This window comes from Centrocercus urophasianus, unplaced genomic scaffold (genome assembly GCF_019232065.1).
Source record: "Centrocercus urophasianus isolate 14NV4802_14NV808 unplaced genomic scaffold, USGS_Curo_1.0 seq_10, whole genome shotgun sequence".
Classification (NCBI taxonomy): domain Eukaryota; kingdom Metazoa; phylum Chordata; class Aves; order Galliformes; family Phasianidae; genus Centrocercus; species Centrocercus urophasianus.
In genome coordinates this window covers 879058-900469 of record NW_024884142.1, presented here as the reverse complement: position 1 = coordinate 900469, position 21412 = coordinate 879058, and the positions used below count along the sequence as shown (strand labels likewise).

Below are 21412 nucleotides of genomic sequence, written 5' to 3'. Positions count from 1 at the left end.
AACCAAGTTCTACAAACAAGCCACAAACATTACAAACACATGTAGTCCTTTGTAAATCTGTCAAATATGGCCAGTTGTATAATCTTTTGATTGTAATCGAATTGTCTCAGCCTATCAGATGACTGATCAGCCTGGATGGTAAGAGGGTAGTTAGTATTACTCCTAGATTGGCTATTTCTATGGCCAATAGGGTATGTCTGGTTTGTGTAACCACAGGATGGTTGTTGGTATTGTAGAACAGCATGAAAGTGACCATGGGCTGCTTGGCCAGTGGCCACTAGGCATGGCTAGTTACACAGCTGTAGTGTAACTGTGCTTATTAGTAACTGTAACTGTGCTTATTAGTGGCTGTATGCAAGTAAACATCTGTTTTCTCTCTTCTATTTTCCCCCTAGATTCTTCAAGGCGTTTACTGCTGACATATATGCTGCCTCTGTTACTTCAGGGATGCAAAACCCTTAGGAGCTGTACGTGAAATAGAAAGTTGGACAGTGAAATTACGTAAAAGAAATTGTGTTTAAAAAGCTGAAATTGTAGACATAATTTCCTATGGTCATGCTTATTCAATGCATTTTAAAGTATATATGTTCTTGCACTGAGTCAGGTTTGTCCTTGAACACTGAGCTGTTCTACAAAACTGCAGTTCCTGCAATGAGCAACCTCCCCTGAGACAGGGCAGGTTTAGGTTGGATCTCAGGAGGAAGTTTTTCCCCCAGAGGGTGGTGAGGCACTGGAACAGGTTGCCCAAGGAGGCTGTGGATGCCCCAGCCCTGCAGGCATTCAAGGCCAGGCTGGTTGTGGCTCTGGGCAGCCTGGGCTGCTGGTTGGTGACCTGCACACAGCAGGGGGTTGGAACTGGATGAGCACTGTGGGCCTTTGCAACCCAGGCCATTCTATGATTCTATGAAGTAGAATGGATCTGTGTTCTCATAACTTACCTTGCAGCATCATTCTGGCATCTGCTTGTCAAGTTAGTTTGAAACACAATTTTAATAAAAATGTAGGACAGTCTGGGAAAGAATTATGAATACCTGTTGAAGAATGGCAGGGAAAGAAAATGAAATGGATGCAACGAAGAGACATGCTGTAGTATCATTATTTATGTGCTCCATAGAGTCTTCCTCTGCTTTTATTGAATATTTCCTCACACAAGGAACATAATATTGCAAGGGAACTGAATAATTTGAAGATACTTGCTGTTAACTTCATAAATATAACATTTTATGAGATCTGCTTAATCCAGGCATTGGACATCACTGAATAAGCGAGAAGATCTCATCATTATTTCTTAATGGAAAGCTCAGTGAGGCACTGCTGTGTAATTTGGACCCTTAAACTAGATGTGGTAAAAGCCTAAGATCAGTAATTAAAATGTACATGCATTTTAACTGCTTTTTGCTATTACAGTAAAGATGCTTTGGGTTTCTTCTTACTTTTGGGAAGCGATTAGTAATAAAGATAATAAAAGATGAGCAATTTTGCAGAAAATGACTAAGACCTGGATGAATATCATGCTGTTACAAGAAGGCAGACATCGCTGTGGGATGTGTGAACGGGATCATTGTGTGCACTGAGTGTATGTGAGTAACTTTGGCTGCGTGAAGCCAGAAGGGCTCACAGTATTTTGTAGGCAAAACCGAATGTTTCTGCTCTGTAGTGAAAGGACTCAGAGGGAATTCCCTGTGGCTCCAGTCGTTAGAAGAACAACCAGGATCAGCGAAAGTTTGGGGAGATTAAGACAGGGACAAAGTGAGACGGAATTGCTGCCTTTCTCTGCAGCAGTAGCTACCAGCCGTGTCTCTGCAGCAGCTTCTGCTCCACATCCCCATCCCCGTCCAGCCAAAAGGCAAAGCACGTAAACGGTGAATAGTCAAAAGCTCTGCTTTAGGACAGAAGGAATGGAGTAGGAAACCTTCCATCCACTGTCATGTGGCTTTGTGTGCAAGTGCTCAGAAGGAAGCTGTGTCTCCTGACTAGTCTCAGTTTGTTGTGTCCTGTCATAACATGTAAAACTAAAATAACTTTAAAAAGTGTATAAAAAGTGAGAGAGCCTTTTGATGAGAAACGTTCTGTTTTATAACTGATTTGGTTAAAACTATTATTTCTACATAATGATTTTTAATATGATAGCATTCCTTTGGAATAATCTTTCCAAGGGTATTTGTAGACAGACTTTTTCAGAACCAGCAATATATTTGCTTAAGTCAGGCGTGTCACTGATCTGTGAAAGCACTGTTTTCATCTCTGCTGTGTTGCAGATTAATCCTGCTTTTCAAGCACCCTCTCACCCTCTCTTGCATTTTTCTTTTATGTTGATTACAGGTCCAAGCCTTTTGAGATAACGGTGTATCAGTGCAGATCAGCATGCATCTATTTTGTGTCCATAACTGCGTATCTGTGCTGCTTTTGTCCCTTGTCTGCTAGGATAGCATGGTGCCTGCTGACAAGTGGGAGGAATCCTTGCCAAAGAACAGAGGTTGTCAAGTCCTAATGGTTTTAACTGGCAGGTCTGTGCAAATGTCACCTCCTGTGCAGGAAGTCTTCCTGTGCCAGTGTGGGCTTCTGCACCGCGTGCCTCCAGACATCTGATCACACCTGGTCGTTGACACACTCTTGTCAAATAACAGTGGAGGAAAGGTAAAGTTCAAGGACAGCACTGGCTCACTGCAGACAGAGGCTGAGCTGCAGCAAGCACTCTGGAAACTCAGCTGAGAGGTACCCAGATGCCATTAGTGGGGAGCTGGCAGCCCTCTGTTAGGTAACAGCACCAGCAGGGACCTGCTGAGCCTCCGCAAAGTGTGTTTGCATTTAACAGAGATGGTGAAACTGCCTCAATCTGGCAGAATGCTGAAGCAATAGTATTCACTAATTAACAAATCTAAACATATATAATAGGTAATGCTAATACATAAGTTCATTTCTGCAGCGTGGGACAATGGGAAATAAGTTCGTAACTTCAAGTGAGATACTGAATAACTTCTGGGATTCACTTGCCTGACTTCATGTGCTTTAAAGTTAAGTCACATGAGCCTGAAGGATTGAGCTGTTTCGTCTTAGCAATCTAGGACTGTATGGTGGGGTTTTTTTAAGATCAAATTAGTAAAACTATTAAGTGTTGTTTAGGAATAGGGAGTACTGTGTTGGGATTGAGAGGACTTCTGGTCTACACCTTAGAATCAGAGAATCAGAGAATCATTACAGTTGGAAAAGGCCTCTCAGATCCCGAAATCCAACCCCAGCCCAGCCCACCATGCCCACTGCCCACATCCCTCAGTGCCACATCCCCACAGTTCTGGAACTGTGACCCCACCACCTCCCTGGGCAGCTGTGCCATTGCAGCTCTGCTCTTTATGAGAAGAAATGTTTCCTAATGCCCAACCTGAACCTGCCCCAACTTAAGGCCACCTCCTCTTGTCCTAAGGAGTACTGGTCTGATGCTTGCAGTTTCATGTTAAGACAGGGTATACATTCATTGTCCAAGCTGGGAAAACAGATAAAAATCACAAATAGGGAAAAGGAAGTTAGGCTTGATTTATGCTGTCTAACCGACTGGAAGTGTGCTAAAAGGAAATTCATAACTGAGATTTTTAGCATGAGTACAGATAGTAATATTCTGGAGCTTTATTCAAGGGTACCCAGGTCTTTAGTAATAGCAGAGGAAGAAGGGGAACTAAACGGTTGAGGGTCATGCAGGGTTTCACTTCATACACCTGCAGTAAACGCTGACTTTTCAGTTGTTACGAAGAATACCAAGGAAATATTTCACTGTGCAAAGTCAGCACCACAGATTGGCCAACAGCCATGCAACTGACTTTCATTTTGTCGCATGACATTTTTCTATTGTTTATTATTGTTTTCACTATACTGTTTTCAAAATCAAAAGAGGGGGGAAAAAACCTCAACCACCTGTCATACAACACTCCTGCGCTTAGCAGCTCCCTCAAGGAGGCGGCAACAGAAGGAACCAGGAAGACTGAAACAGATGCCACATGTTTAACAGCAAAGTTATGGAGAACGTAAGGTAAGTTTCAGCTATAATTTGGAGCAGATTGTACTTGAAAGTAATGACATACTAGCACCTAAAATATATCAGGTTCTATATAAATGTGCCGGATAAAGATGCAGAGGAATTTAAATGGAACTCAAATTTTCTGGTATGCTCTTTATTCCCCACAAGGGAAGGAGGAGCTGGTATCCCATGAAGCGCTCCGAGTGCCACCAGTGTGACACACTGAGTGCAACTGTTAAGCTTTGGCTTCTAATTTAAGCCCCAAGGTTCCTTAGCTTTCCTTTGTCTAAATTATGAAAGAGACTTCCCCACAGGGTGACTCTAGGCAGGAGTCAGCACAGGTACTCCTCCTCATTGCCTTCCTGGAGGAGCCCAAGCTTTCTGCTGAGCCTGAAGAGGGGTTCAGCCCCTTCACAACGCAGAGGTCACCCAAACAACTCTTCCCTTTTTTCTGTTTTGGCCACCGGATATAAAATAGCCTTGCTGGAGGAAGGTGAATGCTTCCCAATCTGTGTTTTTCTCCTTTTCACAGCCTACGGTCTGCTCAGCTGAGCCCAGACTCGTTTTATCTTTCCACATGCCTTTTCATTGTTTGTGCAAAAATCTTCTGTACAGCTTGTGCTTAATAGAACAGTCTTCTATCTCTCTACTTCACTGATTCTCCATCTGTTCTCCATCCAAACCAAAGCTGAAAATTTATCCTCTGCTTTGCATAAATCCCTTCTGCGCTTCCTCCAGTGCTTTTATTACTTTCAATTTTAAATTTACAGCCCTGTGATAGACACTATATAAAATACTTCTGCACTGGATCCCTAAATCATTACCTGTAAACAAATATTTCTTCGCTTAGGAGTCATTTAGTTGTAATTGCATGCATATGATTTAAACATTTTCAAATTGATTTAGATGTGCGTGATGTGTGTTCAGAAGCATGGAAGGTGTTGCTGTTTTTTAATATATTAATTTGTCATTGATTGTAAAGAACGCTTCTCCTAAGCTGTCCTGTGCAATTCTCAGTGTCCTCAAATGAGAACTGGGGTCCCCATTTGCAACTAGACTAATTGTGCTGAGTAACAATAATGCCTTCAGACAGACTGGTTCCTACTTTGGTCCATGAATCATACAGCAAGGGAAAACAATGTCCCCGAATTACAACAATTTAAAAAAAGTTTGTTAAACATCACAGAATTAAGTTTTTGAACATAACAGTCAGCTATGCCCTGAAACTAATTGTTCTGTCATCTGAAAGTTTGTTGGCCTCCTTTTATCTCCAGTGAACCAAACCAAACTTTGATAGCCATTCTGGCACAGAAGCTCTTTTCATTCCTGTTCTCGACATTCAGATCGTTTCGTAGAAAAGCAGCACATACACAATTAAAATGGTAGCGTGGCAGGCTGACATTGAAATGTCTAGTGATAATTATAAGTTCGGAGGCAGCTTTGATGCACACACTTCCTGATCTTAATAGTTAAGATTTCCCCCCTTGGTTGCTGTGATGGCACTAAGGCATGAAGTTGACAAAAGGTGGAACACAAGTATTCCTCCAACAAGGAATCCTTTGGAATAATGCATATCACAAACTCAAAGAAACTATGGAGTGCAGATGGAAGTGCATTGGTGTGTAACCAACCTGGGAGGCTGAGCCCTGGTTTTGTTCAATTTTGTATGTTCATAGTGCGGATCTGCGCCATATAACACACATTTTGTGTTTCAATAGCCTTGTATAAGTGGACCAACCTGTGGGACTATCACCATTCCCTTTAGAAGGCAATACTTGTCCAAAAACATTCCCTTTAGTTCTTCCCTTAGTTTAGCCTAAATATTCTTATAAAATATATCCTTCCATCATTTCTAGTTAATTACAATTTAAGTTTACTTGGCCCCAGGCCTATATATTTTAAACACCAGATTCTGCTGTGAGACACGAGGATGTTGTTCAAATATATTTTGCTTCTTCAAAATACGTTACATCACTTAGAAATCTGGCAGTACAAATACACCCAGCTACATCTCACACCTGAGTTTGCAGGCTTGTTAGAATGATGATGTCTCAGTCTCTGGGAAGGCGTTTGCATGAGAAGGACATTACTTATTTCAATGAATTGAAACTGTTCTCAGAGTGAGGTTCATCTGAATAAATGTAAATGTCTGAATTCAGAGCAATCACAGCAGCTTGCTTTGCAGCCACTAGAAAGGAATAGGCACTTAATTACTTATTCAATAGGGATGGCTCACCATGACCACTATTAGAAACTATGGTAGGACACGAATAATCTGCTATAGGGGTGTTTTCCTTTATTTGTCTGATCATACAGGATGGCAAGTTCAGCACAGACCTCTGCATTTAGCCAAATGACATTTACACTCAATGTCTTTGATCTTTAATTTACCTGACAAGTTGTTTCTTTTTTTTTCCTTTCTCTTCAGTGTGCATGTATAAATCTCCATGCTGTGTGAGACTGTGACAGGACGCAGTGATGCAGCTGTATTTGTAGCTGAACGTTTTCATGTTAGAATTACGCATTTCTGAAAATGTTGCAGGTTTCCATGGGACCCATAGGAACTTCATATAGAGCCAAAAAGTGCTTTCCCTTCTCTTTTTGCAGTTTTCCTTGGTATAAATGCTCGTTAGTAGCACTTTCTCCAGCTTTTGTGTGGGCTGTACTCCCATATTGGTTAGGCTGGTTTTTACTGCATGATTTTCAGCATATTGTTGTTTCTCCCAGAACATCCTGACCACAACTGGAGTCTTGTCACTGCTCCAGTCCACTGGCAGTCATTAATAACAAAACGTTGTTAATAACAATTAATAACACTGGTAAACTCCATTCTAGGTCTGATCATTCTGAAGACATCATGAGGGTGCAGTCAACCCTAGGACTGAGCTATTGTGTGACCGTGCCCCAGATTTTAGTCCAAATATATTGAAAGTAGTGAAGACAACTTTCTAGTCATTCAGTGTCTGATGCCACAGAACATCTCTGTATTGCTTCAGCAAAAAAAAAAAGGGGGTCATTGGTGTTTTTTGGTGAGCTCTTATGTCACTCTGCTTGGTGGCTGCATTAAACTGCCCTTTTTGTAGGAGTGACGACCGCAGACTTCTGAACTGTCAGTTCCATCCCTTATGATGATGTCCTGTCTTGCTTTGAATATTAATGGCACAAAGCCGTCCTTGTCTGCAGTGAGCACGATCCAAGAAGAGCCTACAAAAGTTAAGCAAAAAAGAAAATGAGTGCACTGCTCTGGTTATATAAATGGCACAGTGATGCTTTAAAACAGTCATCTGGCACATGAGCAGAGTGGGCTTCCTTTTGCACTAAGCCTCATTACCTTCATGGCATTAAGACCTGGCAGTCCGTGCTAAACACACCTTTGTATAAATGCAAAGGGAGGCAAAATGAAAGCTCTTGAAAGTTTTAAGGCATTTTGTACCTTATCACAGAATCACAGAATGGCCAGGGTTGGAAGGGACCTCAAGGATGATGAAGCTCCAACCCCCTGCCACAAGCAGGGCCACCAACCTTCACATTTCATAGCAGCCCAGGCTGCCCAGGGCCCCATCCAACCTGGCCTTGAACACCTCCAGGGATGGACGGGGCATCCACAGCCTCTCTGGGCAGCTGTTCCAGCACCTCACCACTCTCATATCAAACCTTATTGAACTTAACTGGAAAAAAAAACACGTATCTTTGCCAGTTCTGATAAACAATGAATATCTCCATTTTCTGAAACCTCAGACAGCCTTTCCATGCCAACTTTGATCCACCCCTGCTTCTCCCATTTGTTCATCTGCTGTACCCAAACAATGAATCACAGAATTGCAGGGATTTGAAGTCTTTAGCCATTTCTACACACCACTGTAAAGAGCCTGGCCTCAAACAGCTGCCTCCCACACTTCAGATATTTATGACCACTGATCAGATCAATGTTCTCTTCAGATCCAGGCCTCCCAGCCTTTCCTCATACAGGATATGCTCCAGGCCCTTTATCATCCTTGTTGCCCTCCACTGGACTCCTTCTAGGAGTTGGTAAAGAAAAACTAGAGGAAAATAGGGGTTTTCTTCTCCTACACTAAGCCAGGGTTGTGCAGTATGCTTACAAATTCATATAGCAAATGGAAGTTACAGCTTGATGATTTACAGAATTGATACTATAAAATTTTTCATTCTTTAATTATTAATCAGAACTTTTTATAGAGAAGAGACTGAACAAAATTCAGATGATACTTTTCATGTGTTTGTTTTGTGTTTGGTTTTTTTTCCTGAAAAATAAGAGACAAGATTACATGAAAAAGACATCAAAATCATTCAGGTTCACTTTCTATATCGCAGAGAAACAGAAATTAAACTTAACCCTTCAATTTTACCTTCCTTTGAAAGTAAGTTTGGAAATGAAGCGATCTGTACTATTTTTTCTCCAATGATTCATCTGTTTCCTGATGGATGCTGCAGCTGTTACAGAAAATTCTGTCTTTTGTTCAGTTTGACATTTTGTGGAAAGGAAAAAAATGCAAACAAACTGTAGCAGCTGGTAAGCATTGCAGGAGCCTTGGTGTCACACACTGCTCTTGGAGGGTATGATCCTGTCGTGGCTGGGTGCTGCCATTGGCTGGGATTTGAGGTAAAGAAAGCCTTGTTACAGTTGCTGTTCAGATTTTTATTTTGGAGACATAAAACTGTTTTTAAAAAGAATGTGGAATAAGAAAATGTAGGGGATATAGGCTTAGGTTTTGTCATAGCAAACCATTTTACTGGACAAAGCAAATCTCCCCTCTTTATACCATTAAGAGAGCACCTTTCCAGGCTGCACTATTCCACGTTGTCATGTCACCTGTTACATCATAAGAAGATTGTCATTCCAAACCACGAATCTTTAATCTTCTGCTCTTAATACTTTCTTATTCTGGACAGTCTTCAGATTCTGAAAACAATGGGCCTAGAAGTGGAAATTCTGCCATCCAAACTGATAGTTACATTGGTGGTCAAATTAATAAAGCATATTCTTTTTGTCGTACTCTTAGGACTTTTTATTTTCACCTGTTGAAACATTTGAAGTTCTCTGTGTAATTGCTAACAGTTGCTTTGAAGCATAACCCACATAATATATATATTGAAGGTAGGAAAACCTTATGTTGAATGCATTTTCCTTTTGTTATGCCAGGTTCTTACCATGATAACCTTCAGAAAAGAGTGACTTTTAATGTAGTGTGCTAATACCAGGGCTCTGTGTGGCAGGTTATATTTAGCACAGGTAATGTTATTATAGTTCTGGACTTAACGTACACATGATGAGGCCAAGCTCATTGCTCTTATAACTGTTATGATCTTCATAGCTTCGCCGTGGGTATGAATTTGGTCTGCAGTTATCAGCTTCTATATTTCAATATATTCAAGTTTAAGCGTATATTCATAGCTAAAAAAATGCAGGACTGCCACTGCAGTATAAGCATGCTCTTGATTACATCTCTTTTAATTGTAAAATGTTAAAGAATGGGAGTGACATTTTTAAACGCCAAATTTAATATTCAAGCATAGTGGCGAAGGAAAGGTTTAGGAATTTATACCTCTACTGATCGTAAGTGAATGAAGCGATACATAACAACCTCTGCCCAGAACCTGGTAGTTCTTCAGGATTATGGGGAGTTTCAGAGTGATTCTTGATTCAGTCTTTCTTTCTGCTGGCAACAGATCTGATTTCTGAAACGCCAAGCAGCGCAGTGAAGAGGCAGAGGGGCAGAGGGACACGTTAGGGTTCTGAAGTCTGACTCAGGAAATCGTCGAGTTCTACTAACTGAATATTCAGTCGTCTCATTGAGCTGAAAATAGGCATTCTCCATCCCATCACTTATCATTTTCATACTGAATAATGGGCCATGAAAACCTGGTTTCATTATGGGCATTTCCTTCCAAAATCAAGAAGTGGAAATACAAGCCAAAAATTACATTCTTCTTGCCCTGCAAAAGATAGCATTATCTACATTGCATTATCACAGAAGCCTGCTGAGAAATAGTTCAGGCCTTTGCAGCAAGTGAAGGTTTTTTATCACGGAATCACAGAATGGCCTGGGTTGAAAAGGACCACAATGATCATTCAGTTTCAAGCCCCTGCTGTGTGCAGGGTCACCAACCACCAGACCAGGCTGCCCTGATCTTTTCATATCGGCCTTCACTGCATGTGCAGTGTTAAGAGAGACTGCTTTCAAAAATACAGAAGCTGCATATCCTTATATTCTGGAGCAACTCTCAGAAAGCCAGGGAAAAACTGAAATATCCCAGTATGCCTAGGTGAAAGGCACTTCCCTGATCTGTAGTATGTATGTAGCCTTCTTATCAATTAGCCTATTACACGCCAGTCATTTGGAAAATCAGAGTGTTATTACTGGCCTTTTCATTGTGCTTTCACCAAGAGTCAAATTCAGTTCTGGCTGTACTGATTGAGCCGACGGGTCTCAGCCTGCAGGGGCTGAGGGCCAAGACAGTGAGTTACTTGTGGATCTCTCCGTGGGGAAACAGTGCAAGCAGATCATAATTACAGCCAATACTTTGTACCTCAAGATCTTGATCTGTCTAGGCTGAGATGAGAAAAGCCTTTAGAAGTATCATAGAGCAATGGCTAAGAAAAATAATCTGTATATTGCTGAGAAAGTAGCATGCATGAACAGACAGGGACAAGGTAATTCAGTGACCAGTCTGGGGCTGGGTTTCCCCTAGTAGTGTCTGCATTTATAAGTTAATTGATGGTGGTGGTAAATGTGTGGTGGGAAAATTAGAGCCCTGAGCTTTGCTGTTTGTCTTAGAGTCAAAGAATCCCAAATGCTACACGACACACATCTGTTGCGTTCCGAGAGTGAATTTTCCTCCAGCCTATTCCTTATTGTCAGGTGTGAGACATGTTGTGCAGACAGAAAAGGCAGAATACCAAAAGGTCTCATAAGGAAGAAATTCTGTTTCCATATAATGCAGCGGGCTGACTATTTTCTCAGTCTTCCTCTGCAGAGGCATCCAACATATCACTCCGGTAATAGGTAGCTCTGCAATTAGCATTCAAGTGAATTTAGCTATCACCATTTTCTACAGTACGGGATAATTACCACAAGTGCCTCATTTACACTAAAAATCTCAGTTGAAACCAGATACTTGAAATAGAAAGAACGTACCGTGTTTCATTTCAATAATGGTCAGGTCAAACAGCTGCTGGACTAAATTCAAATGGATCTTGCCATCACAGAGGAGAACATCTTTTGTTTCTTCAGTAACTGCTCCATTTGAAAAATTTTTCTTCAAACACATATATGCAAAAGAAAAGATCTCGTTAAAGGCTTAGATATTTTACCAGAGTTCTTCTAACCATTCCTCTACTCATAGTCCTTTCAGTTCTTGAATAATTTTGCTCTTTTTTTCTCTGTTATTGCTACAGTTTATCAATGCCACAACCTCATAGTCCCACGTGAAGAAGCGTTTGCCTCTGGTTTTTGCTTTTTGTGCTTACGCAGCTCAAAACTGCTTGGTCTGTGATATGTAATGTATTAGACCACACGTACTTGTGTCCATTGGGCCCTTCTGCCTTAATGGTAAATTCAATGAAAGGGAATATATGGTAACGAGTAGAAAGTAGCTTATATCTTACACTGCCAAAGCCAGTGCTCTGCTCGCTATCAGTGCTACATGTGGGTGTTCATTATAATCATCATTCAGCTATTCCACCCCAGTAAAATCCCCCATTTCTGGCACAGAGCAAATTTCATGGAGACAATCTCTTTGAAAAGCTGTCATAACAATCTACCTTGGAAACTGTATGGCTTTTTTTTTTTTTTTTTTTTTTTTTTTTAAATAGAGAGAATACATGGACTCACTTCCCTGGAAGCTGCTCTAACATTCACAAAAAATACACTTTAAAGGTAAAGCTGGCATAGTTGAGGTGGCATTTGTGAAGTTTATCTGGTCTTGAGAATTGACAACATTATGTTCTGTCATTCAGATTACTACAAAGTGCAAGGACCACAGAATAGCTGAGTTAATATTAGTATGGGATGAATATATATTTGCATTTACAACTTCCTGCTATCCTTTGAAAGTCAGTCTTAACATTAAAACTTTTCCAGTGACTTAATGCCATTATTAAAATATTTGAGTCAGCCATTTGCTTCTAAACAACCTTGCTCTACTTTTGTTCTGCCGATTTCATTTGGATCTTTCCTCTCCACACTTTCCACCAATATAACAGAACTTTGTCGTTTTTAGGTCTCTTCAAATTATGTGGCATTATATTCTATCGAACCTAAATACAATTGAAACTCAATGGACTGGATTTTCAGCACAAGCACATGCATTGCATTTGCACTCCAAAGATGCTATTTGCCTGTACAGGTATTTTATTGGTACAGAGCTTTTCATTGCTGCATAAAGTGGATCAGTATATCTAACAACTACTTCATTTTCCCAATCTCAGGATAAAATACCAGCGTTTATTCAGACTTGTACCTCAATTAATGAATTATAAAAAGAGGTGGGCTTCAACTGAGACAAGTACCCAAGTGATTTTTTTCATTAGATATGCATCAGCTCAAAAATAATCAGCAAATAATCTAGCTGTGCCTCTGTTGACTTGCAAGCAGTTGAATGGATGTGGATGACTTTGTTCTAGAATGATTTCTACTTATCCATGCAAGGTTACTTTAATGGCCTTTAGAAATGGAAGACTTTTTTGCATACACAAAACCACACAATATTTCGTTTTTATCCTTTCCTATGGTTCTACAGTTTTTCAAGTACAGACATCAAAGCTTACATTTCAGAGGTGCTTGTCTTTCATCTCTTTGGGGCCTTCATATCGATTCTTCTGTCTTTGTCACACACTCCTGCTCATCACGTTAAACGTGATCACAGTTACATTTTATTTTTGTCTGCTGACAAATTCTCTCTGCTCAAGATTTTTTCTTTTTCTCTCTTCTGTTTGTTAGTTTCTTTTGTTTAACGTTTGCTTTAAGTGATGATAACATTTCTCTTTGAGGAGTATGTTCACACACGTGTGCTTTCTTGAGAGCTGTGTAACTGCTTTTATTCTCTTTTTATAGAAGATCAAACCATTACACCAGAAGATTAAGAGATTTACTCAAGGTCATGCAGGTAATTTGTGACAAAGTTAGAAGCACAAATGAAATCTCACTTTAGTACTTGCCATTTTCATGCCTTAACCCAACAACAATTTTCTGGTCAAATCTCAATTTAATTGTCCACTTCCTAAAATATGTATCTGTTTTGCAGTGCTGCTGTTAATCTCCAGCAGAAGCAGACGAGGACTTGAAGATTTCATATTTAAAGCCCTTACTGTTGGTTGTTTCATTCTAAATCAAAGTTTATTGATGTACTTAGCACACATTAACCACAGAATAAACAAATATATTTCCACATACTCGAGCGGATACTTTCAGATAAAATTTCTGTAGCCAAATTCCTGTAGTCTCTCAGGTCCAACCCTCCCTCAACAAAAATCCAACAGAAACAAACCATCAATTCAACAACTGCTTTCCTTCATCTGTGTCAGCCTGCCCCTCGATCATTTTTTATAGCCTACAAAGGATCTTCTGGGCTGCAGCCAGCCGGTCACAGTGTTGCCAATCTGTCTTTCAAAATTCTTGTTTTGGAATACAAATATATATGGGAAGAAAATAATTTATTAAGGCAAAAAAAAAAAAACCAAACAAACCCAAAAAGGTTCCTGGATTAGGTGCTGTACACTCTATGACTGCATAATAAATAGCCTTCTTTTATAGCTTTGTTTGCATCCCACTGAGCAGCCAGCCAATTCTGCCCCCAGGGCCTTCTGTCTACGTATCTTTTATTTTCTAACTCACAGCCTACAATTACCTGGATGCAAAGATCATCTTTGTGAACTTAAATTCAATGACTGATGAAACTGTGATATTCTTCATGATACTACCAACCAAAAATGTTTTGTACTAACATTGGGTTAGTAACTGCATGCAGTTTGAATGTGTTTTTCTTGCGCATGGATGTCTAGAAATGCAAACTCCAGATGAAGCCTCACACTGCGTTTCTTTCTGCGTATACCTCCCCAGTGCATTAAAAAACTGCCTTTATTCTTTTCATAAACTTATCATCTTCCTGATTGACACTTGTCTTGCATTCACTTAACACATGCAAGCCTTTCTCTTTCTCAGCTGCTTCCAGACAGTGTGATTATCCAGTTTACAGCATCAATTTTTGCTCTCAATACTGGTATTTCCACTATGCACTTCAAACCAGTTCATTTCAATCCATTTTTATTATTCTAAATGTTAAGGACATCAAATTATAGGTGTGATATCTTGATCCTCTATTGAAAATATTACCAACATTAGGCCATAAAGAGATTCTAATAGCTTATCACAAAAGTGGTTGGTGACCCTGCATGTAGCAGGGGGTTGAAACTAGATGATCATTGTGGTCCTTTTCAACCCAGGTTATTCTATGATTCTATGAAACTTTTAGATTAGCCTGAAGATCGATCATAGGCAAATCCATAAGTAAATTTATTCCATTTTCTTTTATATTATTACAATCATGTCCTATACAGTTCCCAGCCAATTTTTAACTACAGAACCACAGAATCATAGGGGTTGGAAGAGACCTCGAGAGATCAGAGTCCAAACCCCTTGCTAAAGCAGGTAACCATCTTACACTTCTTCTATTAATCCCAATTCTCTGCTGTCAAACCAATAATTTTCCCTACGGCACAATTTTGAGTGCTGTGTTGAACCACAGATATTTTAAATGTTCTTCATATCTTCTGTGTTCATAATCTGTTCTTTTATAGAGGAGAAGTATCAGGTTAGTCAGTCCTATCTATGCACTGTTAGATGAAGAAGGGCTGTAGTTGCCTAGAACTCTGTTTTCTTTTTCTTACACCCTCGATTTCAGCTCTTTGGTTTGTGTTTCATTGCAACTTCAGTTGTGATGCCTTAGTACCTATTAGTCAGCTCGCTCTTGCTTTGCCCCCGCACTCATTGTGTGGGATGCAAGACAGCTGTCAAATCGTATAAACATGAGAGATCCGACCAAGAAGACAATGAAAGATAATTGAATGGCTGAGGAAGAGCACTGAAGAGGAATAAGAATTGTGATTTCTGATACTCAAGGCACTGCCTGTCTGGAAGCTTTGTGCAGCATTGCTACAGGTACCAGTCCAGACTGCCTGGGCTGCTTCCATTTCCATGAGTTCTGCTTTTGGCAGATCCTGATTTTATTTTGGTGGAGTTCTCAGTATCCCCACAAGCCCTTAAGTGAGACATTCCAACTGCGACCCTATAAAATGTGAGAGAAGTATAAGCCAGTCAAATGTTTAGAAGAGATTTGAGGTGCTCAGGGATGCTCAAATCCCAGTGCAGTTTGCATTTATAGCACACAGAAGGACTTCAGCTCTTCCGATGATACAACGCTAGGACTTCTCTGCTCTTGGCTCCCTGCTGATAGTTCTACAATTAATGTTTTGGTGCCTCGTTATCTAAGATGCACCTTATTCCCTCATTCATGTGCTTCCTGATCTTCGAGAGCTATTCTTAAAGAAAAAAAAGAAAAAACTTGAACCTTAACTTTCTTTCAGTACAAAAACTTGGCTACGGTTTTGACATTACATATTCCTTTCTCTTTTGCGTCTGTGTATCTGACAACCAAATGATCTGGCCTAATAAAAGGTGTCACATCTCCTGTGCAGACCCCGCTTGTCTGCTATTGATCACTTTCACAGCAGCGTCATCAGAATTTGTTCTTAACAGATCCTCCAATCTTTGCTCAAAATGTTGTCCAGGCATTAATCACACCTCGTCTTGGCTACTGCAGGTCTTTTATGGTCCTCCTAAATCTCTCCCTTCTAAACTTCGAGATGACTAGTTCTTACTCTGGGGAGCAGTCAGAACACCTTCCTCTTCCATCATTTTCATGACTTTCTTTCTATTGCTCAACTCAAGCCAAAATTGCCTTTTGGTTTTTCAGGAGGTTCATGCTCTTCTTATAACTGATCATTCAAGTTTCTCCTTATGTCTTTGCCTACTTTCCTGTCACCATTGTGCAGTCCTCCTCCTTTATCTCTACTCTATTTATTTGTATTAAAAAGAAAATAAAAAATTAGTGGGATGTGTTTGGACCCCTTCTATTCATCTCCCAGCTCTGCATAAAAACTTTTATTTCACAGCTGACCTTGTCGATAAAATTTCCTATAGTGATTTATAGAAAGATATCAGAGAAGGACAAACTGATTTATATACAATTGTTGGCCAAGGTTAAGAAAGGGAAATCCTGGTGATTGCTGAAAAGAAGTTTATTTCCAGTTTAATCATGAAATACATGCTTTCAGCAATACAGATTTTTGACACAGTGCTGCTTGTGAGCAAAATGTAGGAGTTGTACGATACTCCTCAGATAAGAAAGAATCTGACTCCTTCTGGAGAGGTTTGCCTCGATGCCATTATTTTCAAATCCAGATTGGCTTTATTTCCACTGTAATTAGCTTTTGAATGAGGCTAGTTTAAATATTCTGCAGCTGTTTCTTTTCTGGGAGATGGATGAGAAAATGGATAAGAAAAGTATCTTTTTTTTGCAAAATGAAACAGAAATAAATTCCCTCACTTCTTTTTTTCTTGTTAAATAGTATCTTCTTATTGCATCTGTCTGTCTGCCCTCCCACGCGAGCCTGAATCACAAGTCTGTATGTGATGAAAGAGCAATAATATTTGCTTTTCAGGGTTGAATGATCAAATCACCTCTGGTGGCTGAATGCTATTACACAAGTGATAGTGCGGTGACATTTCCGAAGTGTGAGTGATCATGTTTTTCTTTTATGGCCGTGAGCTACAAAGCATATAAATTCTGGTAGCGCTGCATGGACGTGACTTCAGAGAAATTATGGGCAGGCTGACAGTAACAGGATAAACAAAGGTTTTGAAGACTATTTAGTAAGCAGATATTATGAATTATTAAGTAACATACATTCTGGTTTATGTTAGGGTTTTCTAAGCAGAACTGGAATCTTTCTGGATGTCAATACTGCTTCTGCACAGCAGTGTTCATAACTGACCGTTAATTACAGCTGCTTTTTTTTTTTTCCATAATGTTTTAAACTTTTACATTTGTAATGTGTAAATGTGGTTAAGTAGTATCGATCATTATACTTAATAGAACAAAGGATTTCTCAATCAAGATTGGGCCTCTGCTGTGCTGGGGATTATGCAAACACTTAAGAAGACACAGACTTGGCACCAAAAATTGACAGATAGTGGCCATATTATGGACTGGACTGCAGTGTTCCTGAAGTTTAGAATGTTTTCCACTGGCTGATATTTATATCATAAGGCAATAAAGCTATTTCCTGACTCTGCACTGTGAACAGTGCCTGGCTGGAACCCACAGCCCAGCTGCTCTCTGAGCTCCTGGAGCGCTAATCAACTCCTGGAGGAGAATCAAGGTTCAGATGTCTCAATGCAAACTAATCAAAACAACTTTTTTCTGAAAAAAATTATTAGCTGCCTACAAAGCAAATATTTCCTTCTCTGCCTGGAGACCTTTTTGCCGTCAGTCTATTTTTCATTATCTTTTGGCATCATTTTGTGATCCTGTTAGACTTCAGAAGAGAAGCGGAGCTATTAAGTGAGGCTCAAACAGAAAAGCTATGTATTTTGGAAAGCCATGAAGTGGCACTTTTTCTGAGTCATTATAATGTAGTACTAGAGGGGCTTTCTTCTGGCTCAATGCAAAATTAACCTGCTTAGAGAAATAAGAGACTGCTTTTCTAAATGTAGTTAGTCTGGCAGTATCTTAGGCCTGCTGGTTTTATTGTCTTATTCCCAAAGAGATAAACTGGAAAATTATTTCTTACTGCATGTGTAAGTCAACACGTGCACAGTGAATTCAGATCTTAGATTAATGCTAGGTGTCACAACCAGAACTTTTCTTTGGAAAGGTTAATCCTATCGAATCCAAGAGATAGAGCTGCTTGTAAAATAAATAAATTGATTTGTATTAAGAAAACAGTATTAATTTGAACATGCTGGAGAACAGAAGAGCATGTTTCTTGGCAAACAAAATCCTAAATTATTTTCAAAAGGCATCTTGTTTTTTTCACCAGAATTCATATAATATATCAAAGTTATGGTGCTAATTCAGATCAAAAGCTTTGCTTTTATCCAGTCTACTTAGCATACAAGAATCTGCTAAAATGCCACGTGAACAATTGCTAAGAACTAATGAATATTTTTGAATGGAGTCACGGTTCCCTTAATGAGTGTTTATGGAGGGATATTTAGATGTCTGTATTATCCTTCCAAGTGAAAGGAGGCTGTATAGCTGTGAGTCAAATCTGTTCAAGAAACAGGTACTTTGGCATCGTCACTGTGAAACAAATGTATTACTTGGCATAATTCTGCTCATCTTGTAATAGATAAGAATCCATTTGAAATTGGCATCAACATCCTGTAAGGAATCCCAGTTTTAGCAGCAACACAATGAGTATTAGCACAACCAAAACTATTATCAGTATAATATCGGTATTACTGCTAATAATGCTAAGAATTATAGCAAGAAATTATTGCTATGTTCCCAAGTTGAAATTCTTATTGAAGCCAGTAGGAATTTTGCCAAAACAAGGGTGGGGTAGGAATTTGATTTGACATTCAGATCTTTATTTAATGAAATGATAATTACATACTGGCAGATTTTTTTCTGAAAATTTGAAGTGATAAAACTTGCAAATTGATTATGTCCAGCTGTGTGAAGACTAGCAGTAAGACAAGTAGAAATAAGCCAACTTTGTATCATCTGCATCTGAATTGTCCATAAATTGAGATTCACTACTTTGCTTCAGCCTTCATGAGAGTCCAGTTACGTTCAAATTTTGGATTTGAGCTTAGGTTTGAATCGATCAGGTTTCTAGCAGGGATGTCTAATTATGGCTACTTGTAGGCTCATCTCTACACTAAGCTAGCACATAAATATTTTTTGTACAACATTAACTGCATAGCTGTTCTCTTATTTCATAGCTGCACCCAGAATCAGCGACTGTGCAAGACTTTTGCTACGAAGTTGTGGAAAGAAGACACAGACCTCCCGTGTGAAATATCCTCTAAGTCACTCACAACATCCTTAGTTACTGTTTCAATAATAAATCATAATACCATTTAAAACTAAGCTTGATGCCAAACTCAGTTTACATTTCTCATGAGTTGACAAGAATCAAACTGCATCCTCTTGCTTTTAAGTGATACAAATAAAAGATAGTGTAAAACATCAGTGCCCCATCACAGTGTTTTTAAATTGAAGAAAAGTTTACCTGGTAAGTGATATGAATGACCGGTGGCTCTTGTGAACTTGGGTAGGCTAAAGATACCCTTCTCCCATTTTTAGCAAAGTCTGTTATTTCAGAAAGACTCAGTTGTAAGTCATTGAAACTGCCACAGAGTCTCTCTAAATTTCTAGATATGTGACTCATGCCTCTTTCACCTGGCAAATTGTTGTTTTTAGGAGAACTCGATGTTTCTTCAATTACGTTGAACTGCACTTTAGGGGCAGCTGGTCTGCTGGAAAGCCTGGTAGCTGTTCCAAAACCAAGAAGAGCCATTGAACGATTGATAGGTTCAGCATCCAAAGTTTCTAAGGCAACAGAGGGGTCACCTGGGAGCTTTTTCTCATCCAAGTCACTAACACTTGATGAAGAGCTCTGCTCATAACTAGGGCTCTTCACTTCTTCGATGAGTCTTCTCCTGCCGCTGGGAGACTGAATAACTGTACTTCTTGGTATTAACAGGTCTCTGCTTTGATGTTGGTCTTCTGTGGCAAGGTTTTCAAAGAACTTTCTTTTTCCAGGTATGTTCACAGACGATACAAAGTTATAAAGCATATGCTGCTTCGTGTCTGGCAGCGTTGAAGCATCTTCTTCCAGCATCAGTTCTTTGATCATCAAGCGCATTACATACCTGTCTGAATTTGAAGATGGAATAAGACTCAGCTCAGGGAATTTCTGCTTCCCAATTAATATCAATAGGAGTTTATCTGACAAAAAGCATAAGCCTTTTGGTCTTTCATTTTTTTCCAGCTGGATTTGTTGAATATGGGGCATGCAGGAAGAGGTTACTGAATACACCAAAACAATGTTAGAAGTATTAGAGGCTACTGCCACGATCTGAGCTCTGAGGTCAAAAGCCATTATATCAGGAACCAGAATACCTGGGATGTTGACTTTTCTGGTGGTGGTTACCTTCCTTTCAAAAGTCACCAAGATCAGGTAAGAAGAATCTTGACCATTCATTGCTGCAGAATCTTTGCGTTTCAGAGTAATGAGAGGACTGGGATCAGACCGACGGTGATTTGCAAGGATGTGGGTTAAATCCAAAGGACCTGATGAAGAAGAAGCTACTGAATCAACAGTGCCTGATCTGTCAGAGTCTGTGGACTTTCTTCGCAGGTCCATGGAGTACTCTTCATCACCAAGTGCTGTAGTAGACTGCGAGGTTAAAGAACTAGTTTCAGCACCAGATGGCATATCAAATGCAATGCCTGCGTTCAAACCACAGATATTATCTAAAGGAAGCTCAGTAGCTACAGCAATTTGGAAATCCAGCGTGGCTTCTATAGCACAGATATAGCCTCCCACATCAAAGACTGGGCAAAAGGAGCAGGCATTTAGAGTTTTTTGAGCATCATCCCATATATAGGAATGCAGGGTGCTGCCTATAGCAACTACTAAGCGGTTACCATCCTTAGTCCAGCAAGCACAGTGAATAAGCCCACTGCTTTTGATATCTGCCTTAACTCTGGTATTGTCCGTTCGAACAGTATGCAAGACTGAAGCATCTCTTTTTGTAAGGACAGCCAAGACCTCCTTTTTTGGATGCCACACACAGCCCTGGGAAAGCAATGGGAACGGCTCACCGATTTCACAAGTCTGAGAAATCAAGGGTTTGTTTTTCTCCGCAGTGCTGTGGCCCAGCCGCCAAACGCTAACATGCTTTTTATGCTGAACAGCAAGCAGAGCTGGGGTCTCTGTAGAGCAGCATGGGCCCCAGTAAAGCCCATGCACGTGTTCAAACTGACCAACAACACTTGAGTCTCCAAACTTCAGCTCTCCATTATGGTAGTATAAAGCAGTCAGTATCACTTGCTTCCCATCTGTCCAGGCAATTCCGTGCACAGGATGGATGGCTTGGTATAAAGCATTGAGGCCGGTTCTCAGCAGTTTCGCCTTTCCCAGCTCCATATTTTTAGGCTCTCTGTCTATTGGTGATTGTTCCAAAGACGAGAATCCATGGAATTCATTTGCAGATCATGATGAGAAAAAAAATGCCTTCTATTTCCTTCCCTTCCTTTGCGGAATGAAGCTTTGTTTTTTTCCTTTTCTGCTAGTTGTTGAAGAGTCTG

General features: G+C 39.9%; 1 protein-coding gene across 1 annotated transcript; it reads right to left on the bottom strand.

Moving 5' to 3' along the window:
- Window positions 1-7046: 7046 nt before the first annotated feature.
- Window positions 7047-21251, bottom strand: LOC122164618 (WD repeat and coiled-coil-containing protein-like). Its single transcript, XM_042826743.1, has 3 exons — window positions 19329-21251; window positions 11167-11287; window positions 7047-7213 (listed from the first exon to the last, which is right to left on the bottom strand). The coding sequence occupies exons 1-3, from the start codon at window positions 21249-21251 to the stop codon at window positions 7047-7049; spliced, it is 2211 nt and encodes a 736-aa protein (XP_042682677.1).
- Window positions 21252-21412: the final 161 nt, after the last annotated feature.

What these genes read in the sequence shown, in the direction of transcription:
- LOC122164618 (XM_042826743.1), bottom strand. Translation starts at nt 21,251, where the DNA reads ATGGAGCTGGGAAAGGCGAAACTGCTGAGAACCGGCCTCAATGCTTTA. An exon ending in TCATTCATATCACTTACCAG is followed by an intron (nt 11,288 to 19,328) that starts GTAAACTTTTCT and finishes ATGTGTTTGAAG; the next exon opens with AAAAATTTTTCAAATGGAGC. An exon ending in CATTATTGAAATGAAACACG is followed by an intron (nt 7,214 to 11,166) that starts GTACGTTCTTTC and finishes TAACTTTTGTAG; the next exon opens with GCTCTTCTTGGATCGTGCTC.